Genomic DNA, 27,100 nt, shown 5'->3' on the forward strand with positions numbered 1-27,100 from the left:
TAACTGCCACTCTCCAATGACTGCCACTCTATAATAACTGCCACTCTGTAATGACTGCCACTCTGTAATAACTGCCACTCTATAATATCTGCCACTCTTGCTTGCGACCGCACCATTCTGATTTCCAGAAATACCTAGCTATTTATATAGATTTCTTACCCGTTGGTGAGAACGCCATACGTTATTTTGATAACACGTAGTTGTTTACACACGTACCTGTGTTAACAATTTCAAGACATACAACTGGCTGCTCCTAGGTAATAACCAGGTCACCAATGCCATATGTCCGATAAAAACCAGCACGGTGGACATCGATTACACTGTGACGTATGGTAAACCTGGTAATAATGTCTGTGTCGCGTAAGTCGGCTACAAATGCAACAGGCTGTAAATAACTTTTAGGTGCTTTCTTCGCAGGATCGAACCACGTCAGTGGATCCATTCAACTGATGTTTTCTCGATCCAACCAGTGCACCACAACTGGTCAAATGCCGTGCTATGTGTTTTTCTGTCTGTGGGAACATGCATATAAAAGATCCCTTGCTGCATTAGGAAAAATGTAGCGGGTTTCCATTGATGAATTACCAAATGTTTAACATCCAATAGCCTATGATTAATTAATGAATGTGCTCTAGTGGTGTTGTTAAACAAAACAAACACAACAAACTTTAACTAACAATTTGTAAAATTGTGTTTTGTGGATGACCTAAATATGTGTACTATGGTAATGTACGTAACATCATCGATTCATGGATCACGTTGCACACAATGTAAGATGTGCACAAATATGGTTTATCGTGACATATATTTGATATATCTCTAGCGAAAGCTGAGCAGTATATTGTCTGTAATTAATGTTAGCATCAAAAGATTAGTAACGACTAACAAGCCTTTACTGTTTACCGTTGCCGGTTAACTACCAATCCCTGTACAATACAGACGTTACGTCACAGGGGTATATGCAAAGGTGCGTTCTCCCAACATGACTGATGGTAACTATTACAGTTCTCGGCTCAGATACCCACAGCTATAGCCAATACATATCCTTTTATATAAAAGTATATTACTGGACACAATAAACGGGAGGTATCCAAGTTTCTGTAACCATCACAACAAAATGTACCGTACACAAAGGAGTCGGAACAGTGATTGGCCATTTATATATTAATTCCCACTTCACCTGATGTGTGAGGGGGGATTACTTCTGGTCTGCCCTCCCCACATCCTCACTCCTGCCGACGCCTATAATAAAACGAACAAACGAGAGTTTAAGTTTTCTATCAATACAACGAATCGTTAGTTACAAGTAGCGCCAGTTGACCGCGCCTTAAATCCTATTTCTGAGGGCTTTATGCAGTCGAGCGTGCAGAGGACTGAATAATCCGCTAATTACAGATTGACAGCTGTCCGTTCACCGAGACATGGATACCGTGTCACAGGTATGGTCTAGTTGGAAACGAAACACTGTACAGAACTATGTGGCCAAATTCATTTGAAAAGAATCACTGCTTTGATAGTGTAATGGCTGCCTGTATTTCAATCTAAATCTAAGTCTAATTCCAAATGGTAAATCTATCCAGATACCTGTTCATAAAGTGTTTTTCTAAAACTGTACTCCAATCTAAATCTAATTCCAAATGGTAAACCTGTGGATAAGTGCTTAATACGGAGACAAGAGACAAGAGACAAGAAGTGAAGGATTTCACTTCATCCTGAAGCCGCTGACATTAATATTCTAGGTACGTACCTTTTGCATTACCATACAATTAATATTGAGACACAGTACTACAAACAGCAGAATAAGCGTGTTTGTTTTGGTTAACGACACCACTAGAGCACATTGATTAATTAATCATTGGCTGATGGATGTCAAACATTTGGTAATTCTCACTCATCAGAACCACCTCATCAGAGGAAATCCGCTACATGTTTTCCTAATGTTGCAAAGTGTCGTTTATATGCACTTTTCCATTGACAGGAAAGCACATACCACGGCCTTTGTCCAGTTGTGGTGCACTGGTTGGAACGAGAAAAAACCCAATCAGCTGAATGGATCCACCGAGGTGGTTCGATCCTGCGACGCAAGCACCTAAAGCGAGCACTCAACCGACTGGTCTAACCCCTCCCCCCCCCCCCCCCCCCCCCCCCCCCCCCCCCCCCACAAACAGCAGATCAACCAGAGGAATTGAATATGACAACGTTGATAATATTAACAAGAAGTTGTTAGTAATGTGTAAGTTAACGCTATGAGCTCTAATGTATGTAAACATAAAGTGGGTCAATGAGGGGCGTAGCCTGGTCTGGACCTTGGGGGGGGGGGGGTCAAATGTGAATCTAGCGGCCTTTTTATTCTGAACATTTTCGCTCAACACCAATACGAATAGCCTAATATAGCACTGTAAAAATGTTTTAGCTTCACTAAAATTTAACACCATCAAAAACAACAACAACAACCACAACATTATATTCATCTGCTAAACGCCGTACTTGTGGTTAATTGATGCAATAAACTGCATTGAAGGAAGGAAATGTTTTATTTTACGACGCACTCAACACATTTTATTTACGGTTATATGGCGTCGGACATATGGTTAAGGACCACACAGATATTGAGGGAAGAAACCCGCTGTCGTCACTTCATGGGCTAATCTTTTCGATTAGCAGCAAGGGATCGTTTATATGCACCATCCCAAGGACAGGATAACACATACCGCGGCCTTTGATATACCAGTCGTGGTGCACTGGCTGGAGCGAGAAATAGCCCAATGGAAACTGCATTGAACAACTGAAATTAACCTCGCGAACGTTTCTTGTACCGTCAGTCAGCACCACCACATCTTATATATTGGCCTGTCTTACAACCCTAACATGATTTACTAGGCTGGAAGTTTGTTTTACCCACGATAAAATATTGGCCAATGTTAACATATATGCTGGGGGGATGAACCCTATGAACACCTATTTTTTCCACTACCTTTTATATTTCCCGGGGAAGCTTGACCCGAACCCTCCAACCCCCGGAAACTTTGTTCGCCTCAGTTTAGACCACATGCATAATGCCATGTACTGGGGCCTGCTGCCGCCTCATAAAACGACTCACCCACCCCAATATAAAATATTGGCATCGCCAATGCATAATCACCCCACCTTACTTCAACGGGCGTGATAAAATAAAATCCAACACTTATCTCGACTCTGTGTATATATCCACCCAATGGTGTCGGAAATATTGCAACAGAACGGCACAGTCACTGTAGTTAGCTGGTCTTCATCATTAGGTCGATATACGTTTCGTGTTGGGATGTCGTTAAATATCCATTCTATTATATTCGTCATTAAGTCGATATACGTTTCGTGGTGGGATGTCGTTAAACATCCATTCTATTATATTCGTCATTAGGTCGATATACGTTTCGTGCTGGGATGTCGTTAAACATTCATTCTATTAGATTCGTCATTAGGTCGATATACGTTTCGTGCTGGGATGTCGTTAAACATCCATTCTATTATATTTGTCATTAGGTCGATATACGTTTCGTGGTGGGATGTCGTTAAACATCCATTCTATTAGATTCGTCATTAGGTCGATATACGTTTCGTGCTGGGATGTCGTTAAACATCCATTCTATTATATTTGTCATTAGGTCGATATACGTTTCGTGCTGGGATGTCGTTAAACATCCATTCTATTATATTCGTCATTAGGTCGATATACATTTCGTGCTGGGATGTCATTAAACATCCATTCTATTATATTCGTCATTAGGTAGTATTATATCACATTTAAAATAAGTTAAAATATGATTATACATGTCAAACATCCATTCTGTTATATTCGTCATTAGGTAGTATTATATCACAATTAAAATAAAATTAAAATATGATTATACATGTCAAACATCCATTCTATTATATTCGTCATTAGGTAGTATTATATCACATATAAAATAAATTAAAATATGATTATACATGTCAAACAGCGATTCTGTTCGCACATTTCTAAAATTAAAGAACAATGTACGTTGTATCGCTTTGACATCAATAAGCATATTGAAACGTCAAAGCATAGTTGACGTCCCGGCAATTTTCGTAACTTAACAGGAAATTTCGAAATACCAATCAAAGGTATCTGGGCGATCTGGTGGGTATACGTTGAATAAAACTACTATTGTTTACAACTTATAAGATAGAAAGCAATCATATATATATATATATATATATATATATATATATATATATATATACTCTTCAAAAGAAGAAACGCAAAACCACATTGTCGTAACATTTGGAGAATTGATTTAATTATTGAATGGCGAGTCCGATAATTACCAAATGTTGCAGGATTGTTCACAATTCATTCTAGTCCATTGTGAGTAAGTGATAGGACACACCACCAAGGTCAAGGTCATCTGGAGTCAATACCGGGTGTGGCCTCCGCGTGTGTTGACAACTGCCTGGCACCGCCTGCCCATTGAAGCAACCAGAGTACGGATGACGTCCCGGGGGATGGTGGCCCACTCGGCCTGCAAGGCTGCTGCCAGCTCGGGCAGGGTCTGGGGCTGTGGTTGTCGCTGTCGGAGGCGTCGGTCCAACTCGTCCCATAGATGCTCAATTGGGTTCAAATCCGGTGATATCGATGGCCAAGGAAGGACATTAATGTTGTTGTTCTGTAGGAAAGCCATTGTGAGACGTGCTGTGTGAGGCCTGGCGTTGTCATGTTGGAACACTGCGTTGGCGTTGGCCATAACTGGAACGATGTGTGGCCGGAGGATCTGGTCAATGTAGCCCTGTGCATTCAGGTTGCCCTGCACGTGGACCAGGTCAGTTCTGCCAGTGTGTGAGATGGCTGCCCACACCATGACACTACCCCCGCCGAATCTGTCCACTTCCTGCACGCAGTTTGCCGCATAACGTTCACCACGACGCCTATACACGCGACATCTTCCATCATGACGTCGGAGCAGAAATCGGGACTCGTCACTGAACCACACCTGTCTCCATCGCAGTTGACGCCATTGTCGATGAATCTGGCACCACTGCAGTCGGAGTCGACGGTGTTGTGGTGTTAAGATGACACCTCGAACTGGACGTCTGGCACGAATTCCTACCTCACGTAGGCGGTTCCGTACGGTCTGGTCGGATATCCTGCGCAAACCTGGTATTGCTGCGGCTGTGGAGGTGGCAGTAGTCAATCGTTCCCGAAGGTGGCGTACCCGGATGTAGCGGTCCTGCCCGGGGGTAGTGACCCGTGGTCGACCGGATCTAGGGAGGTCACGTGTTGATCCATGTTGCTGGTAACGGTCTCACAGTCTGGAGATGGTGCTTGGGGACACATGGAATGCCCTGGCAACGGCCGTTCTGGATTCGCCTGCGTCTAGTCGGCCGATGGCATTGTTTCTCTGCGGTTCACTGAGACGTGGCATGTCCTGGATTGTCAACTGTCGGCCAGATACAGAGGCCAGGCAAGCGAACACCCTGCGCTTTTATACTGTCGGTGTTCATGTTGCACGTGCAGACAACGCACGTGCAATGGTGACATGGTTTGCACGTGGCTGCGTTTTTGCGAATATTCACATTTTGGAACTTTATTGTACAGTAGCTGCGTTTTATCGAATGTAACCGTGGGAATGTGTTTGGGACATGCAATGACCTTATATTCACAAAGCATGAACCGGTAGGAAACATAAAATCGGAGTTATAACCCATTTGTACCCTTTTGCGTTTCTTTTTTTGAAGAGTATATATATATACACACACACACACAGTCAAACCTGTCTTAAGCGGTCACACAAGGGAGTAGATAAAAGTGGCAGGTTAAGACAGGTGGCCGTTGATTACAGGTTGCGACATATAGTCTTTAAACATATGTTGTTGTTCCTTGTTTTAGCGTCTTTACTGCTAATTAATAGATGTGTTTCACAGTTTACTATAAATAAACTTTTAACATGTCGCCTCCTTCAGGAAAAACTGTAACTGGAATGCATTAAATTAACAGTTCTCAACAAGTTTGTTTTCTCTTTCCATTTAATTATTTAATTTCTTCTTCATGCTGTGTATTGCCATAGTGAATCTACAAATGTCAAGCATAGCGTAGAAATAATCCATGTATTGAATGTAGTGTATGTCTGTAATTAAACAAGGTCTCCATCTAAAAATGTTTATTTCACAAAAAGCAAAACATTTTTTAACATTTTAAAATATTCATTCTTTCCAGTACACATAAAAGTACAAATGTCCACTTAAGCAGCAGTTTCTTTGAGAATGTTACACTCACAATGTCACATGAAGAGGCCATGTTCATTATATAAACATGGTAATCAGGTAGTGGTTATACAACAGACGAGTACTTATTTTTCGACCAATTGGGAATTTGACCAAATGGGACGACACCCCAGAGGCAATTAGATGCTTTGCATAGTCCTACTTCCTTAATTGATACACAGTAGAGATGTCGGGACTGAATGGGTACTAGAATTCCGGAAAGTGTGAAAATCTGTTATTTGCTGCATCTTATCGCTGTTGTTAAATACTAGTATCCCTTTTCTGTAATAGTACACATTTACTATTGAATTTGGCTATACTCGTTGCACGTCAAAGGACTATGGTTTTGTGTTTATGATTTATTATCAAATATGATATGAACAAACGTTGATTTGGAATAATTATAAGGGTATGTGTGCTCAGTTTGTTGAGTCTAGACTAATGTACAGCATTTAGTTTAATGCAACGTATGCTTGCAAGGGCGGGTCTAGCTCAGTCGGTAGAGTGCTGGACTAATGTAGAGCATTTAGTTTAATACAATGTATGCTTGCAGGGGCGGGTCTAGCTCAGTCAGTAGAGCGCTGGACTAATGTAGAGCATTTAGTTTAATACAATGTATGCTTGCAGGGGCGGGTCCTGCTCAGTCAGTAGAGCGCTGGACTAATGTAGAGCATTTAGTTTAATACAATGTATGCTTGCAGGGGCGGGTCTAGCTCAGTAGGTAGAGCGCTGGACTAATGTAGAGCATTTAGTTTAATATAATGTATGCTTGTAGGGGCGGGTCTAGCTCAGTCGGTAGAGCGCTGGACTAATGTAGAGCATTTAGTTTAATGCAATGTATGCTTGTAGGGGCGGGTCTAGCTCAGTGGGTAGAGCGCTGGACTAATGTACAACATTTAGTTTAATGTAATGTATGCTTGTAGGGGCGGGTCTAGCTCAGTGGGTAGAGCGCTGGACTAATGTACAACATTTAGTTTAATATAATGTATGCTTGCAGGGGCGGGTCTAGCTCAGTGGGTAGAGCGCTGGACTAATGTAGAGCATTTAGTTTAATATAATGAATTCTTGCAGGGGCGGGTCTAGCTCAGTCGGTAGAGCGCTAGACTAATGTAGAGCATTTAGTTTAATATAATGCATGCTTGCAGGGGCGGGTCTAGCTCAGTCAGTAGAGCGCTGGACTAATGTACAGCATTTAGTTTAATGCAATGTATGCTTGCAGGGGCGGGTCCTGCTCAGTCAGTAGAGCGATGGACTAATGTACAGCATTTAGTTTAATGCAATGTATGCTTGCAGAGGCGGGTCCTGCTCAGTCAGTAGAGCGATGGACTAATGTACAGCATTTAGTTTAATATAATGTATGCTTGCAGGGGCGGGTCCTGCTCAGTCAGTAGAGCGCTGGACTAATGTACAGCATTTAGTTTAATGTAATGTATGCTTGCAGAGGCGGGTCCTGCTCAGTCAGTAGAGTGCTGGACTAATGTAGAGCATTTAGTTTAATGTAATGTATGCTTGCAGGGGCGGGTCCTGCTCAGTCAGTAGAGTGCTGGACTAATGTAGAGCATTTAGTTTAATGTAATGTATGCTTGCAGAGGCGGGTCCTGCTCAGTCAGTAGAGTGCTGGACTAATGTAGAGCATTTAGTTTAATGTAATGTATGCTTGCAGGGGCGAGTCTAGCTCAGTGGGTAGAGCGCTGGACTAATGTAGAGCATTTAGTTTAATGTAATGCATGCTTGTAGGGGCGGGTCTAGCTCAGTCAGTAGAGCGCTGGACTAATGTAGAGCATTTAGTTTAATGCAATGTATGCTTGCAGAGGCGGGTCTACCTCAGTCGGTGGAGCGCTGGACTAATGTAGAGCATTTAGTTTAAAGTAATCAGGGGCGGGTCTACCTCAGTCGGTGGAGCGCTGGACTAATGTACAGCAATTAGTTTAATGTAATGTATGCTTGCAGGGGCGGGTCTAGCTCAGTGGGTAGAGCGCTGGACTAATGTAGAGCATTTAGTTTAATGTAATGCATGCTTGTAGGGGCGGGTCTAGCTCAGTCAGTAGAGCGCTGGACTAATGTAGAGCATTTAGTTTAATGCAATGTATGCTTGCAGAGGCGGGTCTACCTCAGTCGGTGGAGCGCTGGACTAATGTAGAGCATTTAGTTTAATGCAATGTATGCTTGCAGGGGCGGGTCTAGCTCAGTCAGTAGAGCGCTGGACTAATGTACAACATTTAGTTTAATGCAATGTATGCTTGCAGAGGCGGGTCCTGCTCACGTCAGTAGAGCGCTGGACTAATGTAGAGCATTTAGTTTAATGCAATGTATGCTTGCAGGGGCGGGTCTAGCTCAGTCAGTAGAGCTCTGGACTAATGTAGAACATTTAGTTTAATGAAATGTATGCTTGCGGGGGCGGGTCTAGCTCAGTCGGTAGAGCGCTGGACGGAGTAGCCCGAGTACTCTGACAGTAAGAGAGATTGACGGTTGATAACTGTCCAACTGTCCGTCTAGCTCTTTTACTGTCAGAGTTATCAAGAGAGTGTTGATGACTGCCCAAATGTCCGTCTAGTTCTCTTACTGTCAGAGTTATCAAGATAGTGTTGATAACTGTCCAACTGTCCGTCTAGGTCTCTTACCGTCAGAGTTATCAAGATAGTGTTGATAACTGTCCAACTGTCCGTCTAGCTCTCTTACTGTCAGAGTTATCAAGAGAGTGTTGATAACTGCCCAAATGTCCGTCTAGCTCTCTTACTGTCAGACTTATCAAGAGAGTGTTGATAACTGTCCGACTGTCCGACTGTGCGTCTAGCTCTCTTACCGTCAGAGTTATCAAGAGAGTGTTGATAACTGCCCAAATATCCATCTAGCTCTCTTACTGTCAGAGTTATCAAGAGTGTTGATAACTGTCCAAATGTCCGTCTAGCTCTCTTACTGTCAGAGTTACAAAAAAATGTTGATAACTGCCCAAATATCCGTCTAGCTCTCTTACTGTCAGAGTTATCAAGAGAGGGTTGATAACTGCTCAACTGTAACCGTCTAGCTCTCTTACTGTCAGTTACAAAAAAATGTTGATAACTGCCCAAATGTCCGTCTAGCTCTCTTACTGTCAGAGTTATCAAGAGAGTGTTGATAACTGCTCGACTGTAACCGTCTAGCTCTCTTAATGTCAGTTATCAAGAGAGTGTTGATAACTGCTCGACTGTAACCGTCTAGCTCTCTTACTGTCAGAGTTATCAAGAGAGTGTTGATAACTGCCCAAATGTCCATCTAGCTCTGTTACTGTCAGTTATCAAGATAGTGTTGATAACTGTCCAACTGTCCGTCTAGCTTTCTTACCGCCAGAGTTATCAAGAAGGTGTTGATAACTTCCCAAATGTGCATGTAGCTCTCTTATTGTTAGAGCTATCAAGACAGTGTTGATAACTGCCCAAGTGTCCGTGTAGCTCTCTTATTGTCAGTTATCAAGATAGTATTGATAACTGCCCAAGTGTCCGTCTAGCTCTCTTACCGTCAGAGTTATCAAGATAGTATTGATAACTGTCCAAGTGTTCGTCTAGGTCTCTTACCATCAGAGTACTCGAGCTATGGGCTGAGGTACTTGGGTCGAAAGATTGAATCCCCTCGGACTATTATCTGACTGAGTCCCCCCCCCCCCCCCCCCCCCCCCCGCCCCACTCGTCCGAACCAGTGTCAAAGGTCGTGGTGCATGCAGTTTCTGTGGAAATACATATAAGAGACATCTTTCTGCCAACAGAAAAACCTAGAATACTTTCTCTGACTATGTAATTTCAAACAGTCGATGACTACTAAATCAAAGTGATCTAGTGGTATCATTAAATAAAACAACTTTAACTGTTTTGTCTTTTGTCCTTTGTGTGATAGTTTCTAAAACAGAGTCAGACCTCAGCTAACTGTTGTTTTATGTTCTTCATTTCAGATATGGAGAGAAAACCTCTAACACAGCCACCAGCTGATGTCCACGATTCCCAGAACTCCAGTCTGGCAGAAAAGCTCAAGAGTCACTACAGAGAAAACAAATCAAAGAACTTCCACGAACGAGTCGACGCTTGGACGCAATTCATGATTAAACTTCCGCTTCCGCTACCATTGCTTGTGACGACTGTGTTCGTCACGTGGTACTATGGCGTCACAGAGATGGTGCCCGAGCTCTATGGGGGTTACGGATCACTGATGCAGTATTTACAGATATTAATAGGATCGGTTCTCGCCTGGCAAGTGTTTGTGTTTTGGTGTGCGATCCGCTTCGTTGATTCGTCGTATAAAACCTTCAGGAAGATTCTAAGCCAATCAGGACCCTGTTCTACCATTATGCAACGTGTTTTCGTTAACAACTCGAATACAAAAGACTACGAAATGTGTCGATTAAAAACAGACGATCTCAAGAGTGATTCTAATTGGGAAACCAACAAACACAACTCGACTTTATTAAATCAAGACTCGTATTCAACAAAAGACGAACGTTCTTTCAGCAGTCGTAAACAACACGAGAATGGACGAACCTCGGTGTGGGCGTCCTATCTGTTGCCGGGTTACTGCCTGATTTGCAATGACGTCAAACCACCGAGGTGTCACCACTGCCCGGTCTGTGACGTATGCGTCTTGAAACGAGACCACCACTGTTACTTCGCAGGCTCGTGTGTCGGGTGGAGAAACCACAGATACTTCATAGTGTTTTGCTTCTGGGCGTCGCTTAGCAGCAGTTACGTGTCCGTCCATCTTTTCTACTTCATTCACAAGACACTCTGGTCATCTATGACCTACGTCGACCTATTCGCGCCGTGTGCAGTCTTGCGGTGTATTATCGGAAGTACGTCACTTCCTGTGGTAATTTATATCTGCTTGGCGTCATCTCATCTGTACTGCATTCTGCTTGGTACGAAATTTGTAGTAGAACACTTATACTTGGTGACAAAGGGGTTAACGACGTTTGAAAATAACCCCAGGAGGAAGGGACTGCGGGTTGTTGATACGAGGACGGTTAATGACAAATTCAGAAGTGTCTTTGGTAAATACTATCTAATGAACTGGTTGATGCCCACACATCGTTTCTTCCCGCCCGTTGAAGATCCGGTAAATTGGCCAACCGTTAAAACATATTGAAGACGAACATTGGTGAGTTCCTCCCAAATCATCGACTACAGAAGCTCTGGTAAATTGGCCAACCGTTAAAACATATTGAGGACGAACATTGGTGGGTTCCTCCCAAATCATCGACTACAGAAGATTGAAGCTCCGGTAAATTGGCCAACCGTTAAAACATATTGAAGACGAACATTGGTGGGTTCCTCCCAAATCATCGACTACAGAAGCTCTGGTAAATTGGCCAACCGTTAAAACATATTGAAGACGAACATTGGTGAGTTCCTCCCAAATCATCGACTACAGAAGCTCTGGTAAATTGGCCAACCGTTAAAACATATTGAGGACGAACATTGGTGGGTTCCTCCCAAATCATCGACTACAGAAGATTGAAGCTCCGGTAAATTGGCCAACCGTTAAAACATATTGAAGACGAACATTGGTGGGTTCCACCCAAATCATCGACTACAGAAGCTCCGGTAAACTGGACATTAAACGTACTAGTACATGGCTCAATTTAAGCTATTTGTTTGTTGTTTTTCCAGTTGAAGATTCTGTTCAATAAAATACCAGTCACAAATAGATGGATTCCTCACATGTTTGTCTCGTTTAACCCTTCTAAGGATCTGAGAGTTGAACAAATATTATAACAAGCCAGTGATTGGCATTTTACCAATTGACGTGTCGGTGTAAACGGAATGGGGTGTTGTGTTTTGTTGTGGTCAGAACGCCACCCGTCAAAGCCACAGTCTAGACCCCCCCCCCCCCCCTCCTCCTTGCATAATTTTTTGAACAATTGCCTGCGTTGTAAATTTTACAAATTTTTGAAAAATTAATTTTGTATAACATATGACAAGTCAAACTCTGGGCTATGCTATTTCTTAGTCCGAACCCACCATATGATCAATAAAAATATGTTTAATGGTTTTCATTAAAGTTTATCAATTAATAGAAATACCAATGACTAAGAGTGGGTTTTAACAGCTTAATAGGTCACTACATCGACTACACCGAAATAGTAACACACGTAAAAGCATCGTACTGTCAATAATATGCATACACAATTTACAGAGACAATTTTAAACAGACTACCTACTGTTACACCTGACAGGTTTGGACACGATAGACATGCAGGTTCCCTTTCTTGACGGGGAGGGGAGAGGGTCGGGCTGATTCCCCCCCGAATGAAATGAAAATGTCAGAATCTGCAAAACAACGTATATCTATATTTGCATTACCACCAAGAAGATATATATATATATATATATATATATATATATATATATATATATATATATATATATATATATGTGTGTGTGTGTGTGTGTGTGTGTGTGTGTGTGTGTGTGTGTGTGTGTGTGTGTGTGTGCGCCCGCGTGCTGGTGTGGGTATGCGTGGGTGTATATATCATATGTATGCATATATACACTGAAACCTACATATTGTAGTCAGAAAACAATGTCATACGCCTTCTAAGCTCTCGATCAAACCTGCACACAATATCTACACGTAACTAGATGATAATGTATACAGCCACTAACAGTATTACCACCCATAGAACACGTATTTGTATGGTATAATGAGAAAACGGTGCAATATAGATACTTGGCAGGCAATCGAAGCTAAATACAGCTTATATATCATTCAATCTGACCTACGCCCGTCTCGGCGTGTATACGTTCAACTGATTGGAGTTCCTACTGAAACCCTGTATACATTTAGTGTCAATAGAGTGCACTGAAATCATTATCAGGGGGGAATCTCAATCGACAGACGTAGTTAACAAATGTTACAAGTAGCAAGGGATCTTTTATATGCACCATTCGACAGACGTGATAGCACATAGCAGGGACTTTGTTATACCTGTCGTGGCGCACTGCCTGCAACGAGAAATATCCCAATGCACTGGCTACAACGACAAATCGCAATGGTCGACCAACGTGGATCGACCGCGCATCAGACCATTACCACTGACCTATTTCCCGCAGCTCATTGCTGAGTAACATGTAAACAAACAACATTGATCGTATCTACGCCCTGGTTTCGTAATCTCATCGACAATACGTAGTGCTAAAATTACGGGACAGAATATCGACTGAAGATCGATGTAAGTATATTTTTATTTTGATAATTGGTTTCATTTGAACAATCTCTATATCTAAAATGATTGCAAACAAATATTTTACATCGGTTTCGGTAGAAAGGTCAGCTATTTTTTTTGTCTAGATGTAGTACGGGCTGGTGAACATGTCAAGACAAGTTACAAATGCATTCTGTTACACACACACACGCACGCACGCACGCACGCACGCACGCTATCTCTCTCTCTCTCTCTCTCTCTCTCTCTCTCTCTCTCTCTCTCTCTCTCTCTCTCTCTCTCTCTCTCTCTCTCTCGTATTCATAGTAGTAGTACAAGTAGCCCGAGTACTCTGACTGTAACAGAGCTAGACGGACATTTGGACATAAATACGCTCTTATTACAGTGAGAGACCAAGCTATGCAATTTTTTGGCAATCGCCGACCACCACACAGTAGTCAAAGATTTCCACTCTAATAACACAACAATCCCATGTTTGACGTCAAATACATTTACATCGATCATTTTCGAGTTAATTGATTTTTAAAAATCCACATAGTAATCACTAATACACACACTACAGCATGGAATCCGACAGCACCCACATTCAACCACGCTTCGTGACACTCCGTCGCAAGAATTACAAAGCTCGATGACCTATATCGTGACGTAGGTCACGTGATCGCCCACTGGGCGATTCCGCCTTGCGCAACAGTTACAGGGGCCGTCTCATACCAAGGGACGTTACAACATGGATTAGTTTCGTTTTGTGTTTCTGCGATGGAATGTGTATGCTGCAAAAAAACACACATAAAAGTGGACGGTTTCGGAGAACAGGAATTAACACACAATTCAAAGGTGGGCCCAGTGCTGCACAAACATTAAGTGATGTTTTTGATGTAACTGTCCCTCCCGAAAAAGAATTATTCGTCTGTGTCCAATGTAGTCAATGGCCGTGGTATGTGCTGTCCAGTCTGTGGGAAAGTACATATAAAAGATCCATTGCTAATGTAGCGGGTTTCTTCTCTAAGTCTCATGTCAGAGTTACCAAATGTTTGACATCCAATAGCTAGTGATTAATAAATAAATGTGCTCTAGTGGTGTCTTTAAACAAAATCAATTTCAATATTGCTTAGTTTGATCTGAATAGCAAAACAAATATAATTATTTTGCAAGATAAGTTATAAAGATCGAATGACATGCAGTGATTCAAAATACGATTATTTTGATTTTGATTTTGCATTAACAAACATCGCCATCCTTCCCCGTAACGCTTCGGAATACATCTTATGATACCCCGTCCCTTTCAAGAGCGTTACGTAATTGCTGAACAGTTCCTCAGAAACACACACACACACACACACACACACACACACACACACACACACACATTCTACTACTGTCCTAGTGACTGATTCATAAAAATAAAATAAAGTAATTACTACTTACTTTATCTTTCATAAGAGGAGGCAATACGTAGCACATACTTTTGCCGTATCCTGTCGATAACACCCCAAATGTATCTTTCAAATTCAAAATGGAATCAATAATCTGTAATTGTTTTGGTTTAATGATGTAATTAAATCCAAATTCATCCAAAACGGCATTAGGTAACTCTTCCATGTTGTAACGTCGCTTGGTATGAGACGGCCCCTGTAACTGTTGCGCAAGGCGGAATCACCCAGTGGGCGATTACGTGACCTACGTCACGATATAGGTCATCGAGCTTTGTAATATTTGCGACGAAGTGTCACGAAGTTTAGCTGAATGTGGGTGCTGTCGGATTTCTTTCTGTAGTGTGTGTATTAGTGATTAATATGTTGATTTTTAAAAATCAATTAACTCGAAAATGATCGATGTAAAGGTATTTGACGTCAAAGATAGGATTGTTGTGGTATTAGAGCGGACATCTTTGACTACTGTGTGGTGGTCGACGATTGTCAAAAAACGACATAGCTTGGTCTCTGACTGCAATAAGAGCGTATTTATGTCCAAATGTCCGTCTAGCTCTCTTACAGTCAGAGTTAAATTCAATGCCGTTACAGTTATTATAGCACTCATCTATGATGTATGGAGTGGAAACGTGTACTAAACTCTAGGAATGTAGTCACTGAAGTGTACAGACTGTGTGTGTATGTGTATATATGCTGTATGTAAGTATTGATGTATGAATATCTATATATTGTATGCATGTCAAGGTTGACTGTTACATACATAGATATTAACGCACTGGCGCAGGGGATAACTATATCCTTTCTGGCCTCACAAATTGTCCCATGCCGTTGCTGGAACTCGAACCTGTGGCACCGAATCGCCCGCAAATTGCAAGACTAACCACAATGCGCTCTGAGCTATTGAGGCATCCATAAAAAGGATGCTCTTTAACTCAACCACATGCATGGGGCCTACAATCTACGCGGTCGATCCCGCTTACGTGCATGAAACAGTGGGCAGACCTGGCACTGGCTAGTATGTATTGATGTATGAATATCTATATATTGTATGTATGTCAAGGTTGACTGTTACATACATAGATATTAACGCACTGGCGCAGGGAATAATTAAATCCTTTCGGCCCCTGTAACTGTTGCGCAAAGCGGAATCGCCCAGTGGGCGATCACGTGACTTATGTCACGATATAGGTTATCAAGCTTTGTAATTCTTACAATGGAGTATCACGAAGTTTCGCTGAATGTGGGTGTTGTCGGATTTCTTTCTGTAGTGTGTGTATTAGTGATTAATATGTTTATTTTTTAAAATCAATTAACTCGAAAATGATCGATGTAAAGGTATTTGACGTCAAACATAGGATTGTTGTGGTATTAGAGCGGAAATCTTTGACTACTGTGTGGTGGTCGGCGATTGCCAAAACATTACACAGCTTGGTCTCTGACTGTAATAAAAGCGTATTTATGTCCAAATGTCCGTCTAGCTCTTTTACAGTCAGAGTTACATTCAGTGCCGTTACAGTTATTATAGCACTCATCTATGATGTATGGAGTGGAAACGTGTACTAAACTCTAGGGAATGTAGTCACTGAAATGGGCAGACCTGGCACTGTGTGTGTGTATGTGTATATCTGTTGTCTGTCTGTCTGTGTCTGTCTGTCTGTATGTATGTATGTATGTATGTATGTATGTATGTATATTGTATGTATGTATGTATGTATGTATGTATGTATGTGTGTATGTATGTGTGTGTGTGTGTGTGTGTGTATGTATGTGTGTGTATGTATGTATGTGTGTATGTCTGTGTATGTATGTATCTACATTGTATGTATGTATGTATGTATGTACATTGTCTGTATGTACGTATTGATGTATGAATATCTATATATTGTATGTATGTCGAGGTTGACTGTTACATACATAGATATTAACGCACTGGCGCAGGGGATAATTAAATCCTTTCTGGCCTCACAAATTGTCCCATGCCGTTGCTGGGACTCGAACCTGTGGCACCGAATCGCCCGCAAATTGCAAGACTAACCACAATACGCTCTGAGCTATCGAAGCTTCCATAAAAAGGAAGTTCTTTAACTCAACCATATGCATGGGGCCTACAATCTACGCGGTCGATCCCGCTTACGTGCATAAAACAGTGGGCAGACCTGGCACTGGCTAGTATGTATTGATGTATGAATATCTATATATTGTATGTATGTCGAGGTTGACTGTTACATACATTTAACGCACTGGCGCAGGGGATAATTAAATCCTTTCTGGCCTCACAAATTGTCCCATGCCGTTGCTGGGACTCGAACCTGTGGCACCGAATCGCCCGCAAATTGCAAGACTAACCACAATACGCTCTGAGCTATCGAAGCTTCCATAAAAAGGAAGTTCTTTAACTCAACCATACGCATGGGGCCTACAATCTACGCGGTCGATCCCGCTTACGTGCATAAAACAGTGGGCAGACCTGGCACTGGCCAGTATGTATTGATGTATGAATATCTATATATTGTATGTATGTCGAGGTTGACTGTTACATACATAGATATTAACGCACTGGCGCAGGGGATAACTAAATCCTTTCTGGCCTCACAAATTGTCCCATGCCGTTGCTGGAACTCGAACCTGTGGCACCGAATCGCCCGCAAATTGCAAGACTAACCACGATACGCTCTGAGCTATCAACCAATGCTTCCATACAAAAGGAACAGTGAGCAGACCTGCTGGGGCTAGTAATTCTTCCACACTGGCGCATGGGATAATTAAATCCTTTCTGGCCTCAAGGAAGTTCTTTAACTCAACCACATGCATCTACAAGCAGGAGCAGACCTGGCACTGGCTAGTATGTATGTTGATGTATGAATATATCTATATATATGTAATGTATGTCGAGGTTGATGTACATCCGCACTGGCGCAGGGGATAATTAAATCCTTTCTGGCCTCACAAATTGTCCCATGCCGTTGCTGGGACTCGAACCTGTGGCACCGAATCGCCCGCAAATTGCAAGACTAACCACGATACGCTCTGAGCTATCGAAGCTTCCATAAAAAGGAAGTTCTTTAACTCAACCACATGCATGGGGCCTACAATCTACATGTATGTATGTATGTATGTATGTATGTATGTATGTATCTATGTATGTATCTACGTATTTATGTACATTGTATGTATGTATGTACGTACGTACGTATGTATGTACGTATGTATTTAAGAACGAATGAACGCAAATTAAAATTTTAAAAAAAAACCCAACTAAACAATTATTATTTTCTTACTTTTCCCCAGGGATTCGAAATTGATTTTAAATTGACAGTTGTGATATACAAAATATAACTATTTTTCGGTCAGTCTTTTTAAAAATTTATTTGGCTAGTACTATGTTTTGTTTATCAGCCGGATACGATGTATTTGTTTTTAAAAAAAATTGTAAGGAAAGGAATAACAACAAACCAACCACTGAAAAATGGACTGGTTTAGAGGCTTAGACGCAGGCTTAGGCGGCGGGTAGTCGTGTGGAGACTAAGATATTCTTGAGACTTGGATTTTTTCTGCTGTAATAGGGTTTTTCATAACAGTTTGCAGATTTAAAAACTCCTCCTTCATAAGTTTACCAACAACAACGCTACGTCGACTGTAAATTATTGGAAAAATTATTTTTATCTCTTTTTACGGCTTTACCAGATTCAACGTTGATTCCAAATGGCTGTTTTGTCTGTAATGTACGAATCCAGAAGGCCTCTCGTTCAAGTCTCAAGAGGTCTGTTTTGTCTTTTGAACCAAGTATCAGGGGTTGTTCATTTGGAATTATTTCAAAATTTTCATCTAACGAATGGTCAGGTAGATTGAAGTGATTGGCGACAAGGGTATCAACTTCATGACGAATATCATGCTTGTGACAAACTGCTTTAATTCTCGGTTGGTTTTGCGTTTGTCCTACGTACTGTTTTTTTTTTTTTACATAAATTACTGGTGATTAGATATACTACATTTTTCGAATCACAGTTCATGTCTGTCCGAATTTGATATTAAATTTTGGTCTGTTAACTTTTGAAAGTCGACTGCGTTTTAAGTAAGTTGTGAAGTCTACACCTGGTTTTCGCACAAGTAGTAGAGGAGCCAGTGCTTATTTGAGATGATTGGTTATGCTGAAATTTGTATGGTTTATAGTCTTCAGTTGCCCTAAAGGGATTTTCTAATTCTTGAACAGTTTCAGATTTAATTTTTCTTAAAAACGGTTTTGAATATCCCCTAGGTTTTAAAGCACTAAATAAAAGTGAACAAGCCTCATTGAAATTCTGTTTGTTACTCGAATTTCTGTGAAATATAATAATCTGAGATTTAACAATGCCTTTAAAGGTGTGGCGTGGGTGAAAAGACTTACAGTGGAGAAGTTGGTGTGTGTCTGTGGGTTTGAAAAACACTTTGTAGTCTAGGTAACCCGATGTTTCAAACTGTGTACCTTTATAAATTGTTACATCCAAAAGGTCAACTGATTTATCTGATATGGTGGCCTTAAGTTTGATATTGTCATCCTGTTGATTTAATAGCTAAAAAACGTTCCAAAATTCTTGTTTAGAATGTGGCTAAATGATAAGTATATCGTCGAGATATCTGAGGTACAAAAGAGGTGTTTTACTCGATTTCTTTAAAGCAGCCTCTTCCCATTCGGCGACATAGATAGATGCAAAGTTTGGGCTAAAACGTTTGCCCATAGCACAACCACACATTTGCTGATACGTTTCTCCAACAAACTCAAAATCATTTCCTTTTAGGCTTAATTCTAACAGCTTTCTCTATCAGAAGACAAGTTAGCTGTGTGCACACCTTAACTTTTGTAATTGTTTTGTCCGGAGTCTGAATGACACAACAAATAGCATATTTAACTTAAGTGTCCTGTCCCTGCCGTCTCTATAGTATGATGTGCCTGGGTAGAGGGACAACACCAGTAGCATATGTAGCTAAGTGTCCTCTGTCCCTGCCGTCTCTGTAGTATGATGTGACTAGGGGACAAACTAGTCGCATATGTAGCTGAGTGCTTTCTGTCCCTGCCGTCTCTATAGTATGATGTGCCTGGGTAGAGAGACAAAACCAGTAGCACATGTGGCTAAGTGTCCTCTGTCCCTGTCGTCTCTGTAGTATGATGTGTCTGGGTAGAGGGACAAAACCAGTAACATATGTGGCTAAGTGTCGCCTGTCCCTGCCGTCTCTATAGTATGATGTGTCTGGGTAGAGGGACAAAACCAGTAGCACATGTGGCTAAGTGTCCTCTGTCCCTGCCGTCTCTATAGTATGATGTGTCTGGGTAGAGGGACAAAACCAGTAGCACATGTGGCTAAGTGTCCTCTGTCCCTGCCGTCTCTATAGTATGATGTGCCTGGGTAGAGGGACAAAACCAGTAACATATGTGGCTAAGTGTCCTCTGTCCCTGCCGTCTCTGTAGTATGATGTGCCTGGGTAGAGGGACAAAACCAGTAGCACATGTGGCTATGTACCCTCTGTCCCTGCCGTCTCTATAGTATGATGTGCCTGGGTAGAGGGACAAAACCAGTAGCACATGTGGCTAAGTGTCCTCTGTCCCTGCCGTCTCTATAGTATGATGTGCCTGGGTAGAGGGACAAAACCAGTAACATATGTAGCTATGTGTCCTCTGTCCTTGCCGTCTCTATAGTATGATGTGTCTGGGTAGAGGGACAAAACCAGTAGCACATGTGGCTAAGTGTCCTCTGTCCCTGCCGTCTCTATAGTATGATGTGTCTGGGTAGAGGGACAAAACCAGTAGCACATGTGGCTAAGTGTCCTCTATCCCTGCCGTCTCTATAGTATGATGTGTCTGGGTAGAGTGACAAACCAGTAACATATGTAGCTAAGTGTCCTCTGTCCCTGCCGTCTCTGTAGTATGATGTGCCTGGGTAGAGGGACAAACCAGTAGCATATGTTGCTAAGTGTCCTCTGTCCCTGCCATCTCTATAGTATGATGTTCCTGGGTAGAGGGACAAACCATTAGCATATGTCGCTAAGTGTCCTCTGTCCCTGCCGTCTCTATAGTATGATGTGTCTGGGTAGAGGGACAGACCAGTAGCATATGTTGCTAAGTGTCCTCTGCCCCTGCCGTCTCTATAGTATGATGTACCTGGGTAGAGGAACAAAACCAGTAGCGTATGTTGCTAAGTGCCCTCTGTCCCTGCCGTCTCTTTAGTATGATGTGTGTGGGTAGAGGGACAAGACCAGTAACATATGTGGCTAAGTGTTCTCTGTCCCTGCCGTCTCTATAGTATGATGTGCCTGGGTAGAGGGACAAACCAGTAGCATTTGTAGCTAAGTGTTCTCTGTCCCTGCCGTCTCGGCAGTCTCACCCCACTCACCCAACCACTCCACTCACCCGACCAACCCACTCAGCCGACCAATGCACTCACCCGACCACTCCACTCACCCGACCACCCCACTCACCCAACCACCCCACTCACCGAACCACTCAACTCACCCGTCCACTCCACTCACCCGACCACCCCACTCACCCGACCACTCCACTCACCCGACCAACGAACTCACCCGACCAACGAACTCACCCGATCACCCAACTCACCCCACTCACCCGACCAACCCACTCTCCCGACCACCCCACTCACCCGACCACCCCACTCACTGAACCACTCAACTCACCCGTCCACTCCACTCACCCGACCACCCCACTCACCCGACCACTCCACTCACCCGACCAACGAACTCACCCGACCAACGAACTCACCCGACCACCCAACTCACCCCACTCACCCGACCAACCCACTCTCCCGACCACCCCAATCACCCGACCACTCCACTCACACGACCAACCCACTCACCCGACCGCCCCACTCACCCGAGATCAACCCACTCACCAGACCACTCCACTCACCCGACCAACGAATTCACCCGACCACCCAACTCACCCCACTCACCCGACCAACCCACTCTCCCGACCACCCCACTCACCCGACCACTCCACTCACCCGACCAACCCACTCACCCGACCGCCCCACTCACCCGATCAACCCACTCACCAAACCACTCCACTCACCCGAACACTCCACTCACCCGACTACTCCACTCACCCGACTACTCCACTCAGCCGACCACTCCACTCACCCGACCACTCCACATACCCGACCACTCCACTCAGCCGACCACTCCACTCACCCGACCACAACACTCACCCGACCACTCCACATACTCGACCACCCCACTCACCCGACCACCCTACTCCCGACCACCCCACTCACCCGACCAACCCACTCACTTATCGAACCCCCACCTTGACAATGTGAAAGACATGGCACTGACTTGTATCGCATTATATTACCATTTCATATCATTAATACTTAGTATCGAGCTTATATTCAATTAAAGGTTAGGTTAATGGTTAGTGAGAGAGAAGTCGGTGTTGTGGCCTTATACCTTCCCAATGAGTCATTAAAACTCGCTGTGGGTGGGAGCCGATACCAGGATGCGAACTCATTGCCGATTGCGTAACCAGTACACCACCGGGGCCGGTATATTATGACAAGATCACAACACATAATTGCTAAGTTAAAAATTTTAAGTTTTGCTTTATTTAACGACAGCACTAGAATGCACTGATTTATTAATCATCGGCTATTGAATGTCAAGAGTTTGGTACTTACGACGTATAGTCTTAAAGGGAAATCCGCTATATGTTTTAAAAAGTAAGAAGGGATCTTTTCTATGCACTGGCGTATGAAGCAGGGGGTGGGGGGTGGGGCAAGGGAAATGTGCCCTCCACTTTTCAGATATTTTGCTTTATATTTGCTTTATAATATTGTAAAAGGGTTCCCAGCCATTCTGCCTACAACCCACTTTGCCTACAGCCATTTTGCCTACAACCCAGTATGCCCACACTCAGTTTGCCTACAGTATGAAAAAGTGACATCCCCAGTCAGTGGGACAATCCCTATTATGTTATACCAGTCGTGGCGCACTGGCTGGAACAAGAAATATCCCAATGGTCGACGAACGTAGATCGATCGTAGATCGACCGCGCATTAAGCCATTACCACTGACCTATTTCCCGCCCCTAACTGCTAAGTAACATGTAAACAAACAACACTGATCGTAAATACGTCCTGGTTTCGTAATCTCACCCACAACGATACGCAGTGCTGAAATTACGGGACAAAATATGGCCTGGAGATCGATGTGAGTATTTTTTAGTTTGATAGTTGGTTTAATTTGAACAATCTCTACATCTAAAAAGACTGCAAATAAATGTTTACATCGGTTTCGATAGAAAGATCAGCTACTGGATTGTCCGGTATGTAGTACGGGTTGGTGAACATGTCAAGACAAGTTACAAATGTATTCTGTTGCACACACACACACACACACACACACACACACACACACACACATACACACACACACACACACACACACACACATACATACATACATACACACACACACACCACACACATACAATGTACACACACTCACTCTCACACACACACACACACACAACACACACATACAATGTACACACACATACAATGTACACACACACACACACACACACACACACACAAACACACACACACAACACACACACACGTGTTGATGTATTTATCCCTCCCTCCATCCCTCTCCCTCTATATATGTATACATCTCTCTCTCTCTCTCTCTCTCTCTCTCTCTCTCTCTCTCTCTCTCTCTCTCTCTCTCTCTCTCTCTCTCTCTCTCTCTCTCTCTCTCTCTCTCTCTCTCTCTCTCTCTCTCTCTCTCTCTCTCTCTATATATATATATATATATATACACACATTATATATCTATAATTGTTTATCTATCTATCTATCTATCTATCTATCTATCTATCTATCTGTCTATACATGTTCAGTAGACACTCAATAGTTGACGACTCTCGCTGTCTACGATCTAGACTCTCCCCACTATGACTGCGACTACATTTTAATGCAAATATCTATTTAATTGCACTTAATTAATTTAAATTATTATTTTTTATTTTGCAGGTAAAAGATAGCTACAAATATGACGGGTTTTAGGTATGATTTTTATTTAACAAAACATTGCTTAAATGCACGTGCACATATTTAAAATATTACATACATACATACATACATATTAACGCACTGGCGCAGGGGATAATTAAATCCTTTCTGGCCTCACAAATTGTCTCCTGCCATTGCTGGGGCTCGAACCTGTGGCACCGAATCGCCCACAATTCGCAGACTTCCCACAATACGGTCTCAGCTATCCAGTCATCCTTATATGTACGTATGTATTTGTGTATGTGTGTATGTATGTATGTATTTATGTATGTACGTACGTACGCACGCATACACGTACGCACACATGTATGGATGTGTGTGTTATTGTGTGTGCGTGTGCGTGTTAATCACTGATTAATCTATTGATATATATTGATATTACATCGAGATTACACCAATAAAGCGTTTTCAATGCAATCAAAGTATGTGATATTTTTCAGATCACATACTTTAAGAATTTGATAACTTTGCAAATTAGAAATAAATTAATCGAGGTCACGGCACTAGGTTTATTGACACTTAAGCAAACGTACTTGGGTGACACACAATAATTGACATATGTATTCATAGTCATCAAATAAAAACATTTTAATAGAAATTTTACACTGAAAGCTTAAGCACTACTTTATTTTGATTTAAGGATATCCAAAATGACGTCATTCGAATTTGTTGTCATTTCCATTCAAAGAGACACGTCATTTAAATCTTTTGTAATGGTGGCCTGGAATTAAAGCTGCATGCACAGTTTTCAAAAACACTTGTATCAAACTTGAGATTATGTGATAAAGAGATTATCACCCTCGTGTGTTTCGGTATCGTCAATATCATATATTAGGAATAAAAATAATGTATTATTGCTCGCATAATACAATTTTGTTTCCTAATATATGATATTGACAATACCGAAAAACACTCTGGTAATTCCCCCCCCCCTCCCCTCTCTCCCCCATCTATGTATGTCTGTCTGTCTGTCTGCTCTCTCTCTCTCTCTCTCTCTCTCTCTCTCTCTCTCTCTCTCTCTCTCTCTCTCTCTCTCTCTCTCTCTCTCTCTCTGTATACATATATGTATATGCAGTGTGTGTGCGTGTGTGTGTGTGTGTGTGTGCGTGTGTGTGTCTTGTTTTCTGATAAACATTATTCGATAGTATTACTTCAAACTAAAATCCATCAGTTTTTAAATGTTGTCTTGATACAGGTATAGAGGATTATATCCTTTTTTCTTGTTATAATTTCAGTTTACAAGGAAGTGTTTGTGGAACAGGTAAGTAATTTAAACACGCACGCACACACACACACACACATACACACGTACGCACACACACACACACACACACACACAAACACACATACCGTATATACATACAGTATACGTAATAGTGATACCCACACTTTACGAGGTGTATCGGTGAATATCGCTACAGTTTTGGTCGTGGGGCCTCCTCTGCTTCGCCTCGGATGTTTTCACGACCAAAACTGTCGGGATATTCACCGATACACCGAGTACGTGTGTGTATAACTGACTTATACCCCACTTTAGGTCTAGTGAATTATTATATTAGTTCTATGACTAATAAAATCAATAACTAGAAAGTAAATAGTGAAACGAAAATAACATGGACCGGACGTCGTGAGCCTCACATTTTGTTCTGGATCAGTGAAACCGTCTATTTCAGTTGTGCATGCAAGTGCAGTTTGGTGTAGTTTTATCAGTGTGTGTTAGGGCTGTACTAGTATCGGAATATATTAAAACCCAGGGACGTAGTTTATATTTCTCGGGATGGGAATAATATGGAGATTAAGTACTAAAATGCTATTTCCGAGAACATTTTTCTATTTAGCTAATTAAATCGTCAAAACCCCCAACAACAACACCTTTTATGATATATAGAAGTAGAAATAATATTTAACGATTTTTTGTTAAGTTTGGGGAATTTACTGGATAGTGGGTAGTTGACACCCCTAAAACACTAACTACAGTTCCGCACATTGCATGATTTTGACAGACGTATCGTGCTGTAAATATCTCAAGGGAACTATTGTGAATAAGTTCGCATGTGTAATTAGATGGCTCTTTCTGTTGGTTGAAATATTACGAAAACATAATTTGAACTTTGGTATATGCAAATGATTTCAGCCAGAAAACTAATTTTTGTAGATGGCTTGTTTTATTGGTTGAAATATTACGAAAACATAGTTTGAACTTTGTTATATGCAAATGTTAAGTGTCACCAAGCAAAACCATTTTTGTCTTATTTTGTAACGGCGAATTGTGAAAGACGGTCGTGGGTGTGAAAATAAGCCAGCGAGAAAAAGGACTTTAAAGACCAGAATGGAGACATGTTTGCTTAATTAAATGGACTTCATTTTCTGTGCCATAAAATTGGACAATGAAGAAGATTTTAAATTCTAACTGCAGGAGGAGAAATGTTTTTGGAGACAGTTACGCTTCGGATTCCCGCAAACACGTCTAGGAACACGTGGTGTTGTATAATACAGGTTATGACAGCTGGACGTGTGCCACAAGGGACCGGCCTCGGTGGCGCCGTGGTTAGGCCATTGGTCTACATGCTGGTAGGTACTGGGTTCGAATCCCAGTCGAGGCATGGGATTTTTAATCTAGATACCGACTCCAAACCCTGAGTGAGTGCTCCGCAAAGCTCAATGGGTAGGTGTAAACCACTTGCACCGACCAGTGATCCATAACTGGTTCAACAAAGGCCATGGTTTGTGCTATCCTGTCTGTGGGAAGCGCAAATAAAATATCCCTTGCTGCCTGTCGTAAAAGAGTAGCCTATGTGGCGACAGCGGGTTTCCTCTAAAAAACAGTGTAGGAATGACTATATGTTTGACGTCCAATAGCCGATGATAAGATAAAAAAATCAATGTGCTCTAGTGGCGTTGTTAAATAAAACAAACTTTACTTGTACCACAAGGGGAAATTCGTCTACCCCCCCCCCCCCCCCCCCCCTAATATGGATACCTAAAGACTTTAGTAAGTGTTGAAGGATTTAAAATACAATGCGTTGCAACCGAACATCGCAAGTGTGAACGTGACGGCAAGTGTTAGTAACGGTCGCGCAGTCGTGTGCTTCTTCAAATGTGAACACGTGCTCATCAAATATAAGAGAAACGACGGAAATACCTTCCAGATTTAAATGTAAGTT

The 27,100-nt window shown here is 42.2% G+C and overlaps 1 protein-coding gene and 1 long non-coding RNA gene across 2 annotated transcripts; both read left to right on the plus strand.

The window, feature by feature from the left end:
* Nucleotides 1-1,403: 1,403 nt before the first annotated feature.
* Nucleotides 1,404-11,867, plus strand: LOC121377699 (palmitoyltransferase PFA3-like). Its single transcript, XM_041505778.1, has 2 exons — nt 1,404-1,739; nt 10,184-11,867. Exon 2 carries the CDS (start codon nt 10,186-10,188, stop codon nt 11,365-11,367), a length of 1,182 nt encoding a protein of 393 aa, XP_041361712.1. The 5' UTR covers nt 1,404-1,739; nt 10,184-10,185; the 3' UTR covers nt 11,368-11,867.
* Nucleotides 11,868-13,102: 1,235 nt separating this feature from the next.
* On the plus strand, nt 13,103-25,225 carry LOC121376859. The gene is made up of 3 exons (XR_005958543.1): nt 13,103-13,453; nt 23,898-23,930; nt 25,172-25,225. It is a non-coding gene; the product is annotated as an uncharacterized LOC121376859 (long non-coding RNA).
* The last annotated feature ends 1,875 nt before the right edge of the window (nt 25,226-27,100 follow it).

This window comes from Gigantopelta aegis, chromosome 7, assembly GCF_016097555.1.
Source record: "Gigantopelta aegis isolate Gae_Host chromosome 7, Gae_host_genome, whole genome shotgun sequence".
Lineage (NCBI taxonomy): Eukaryota > Metazoa > Mollusca > Gastropoda > Neomphalida > Peltospiridae > Gigantopelta > Gigantopelta aegis.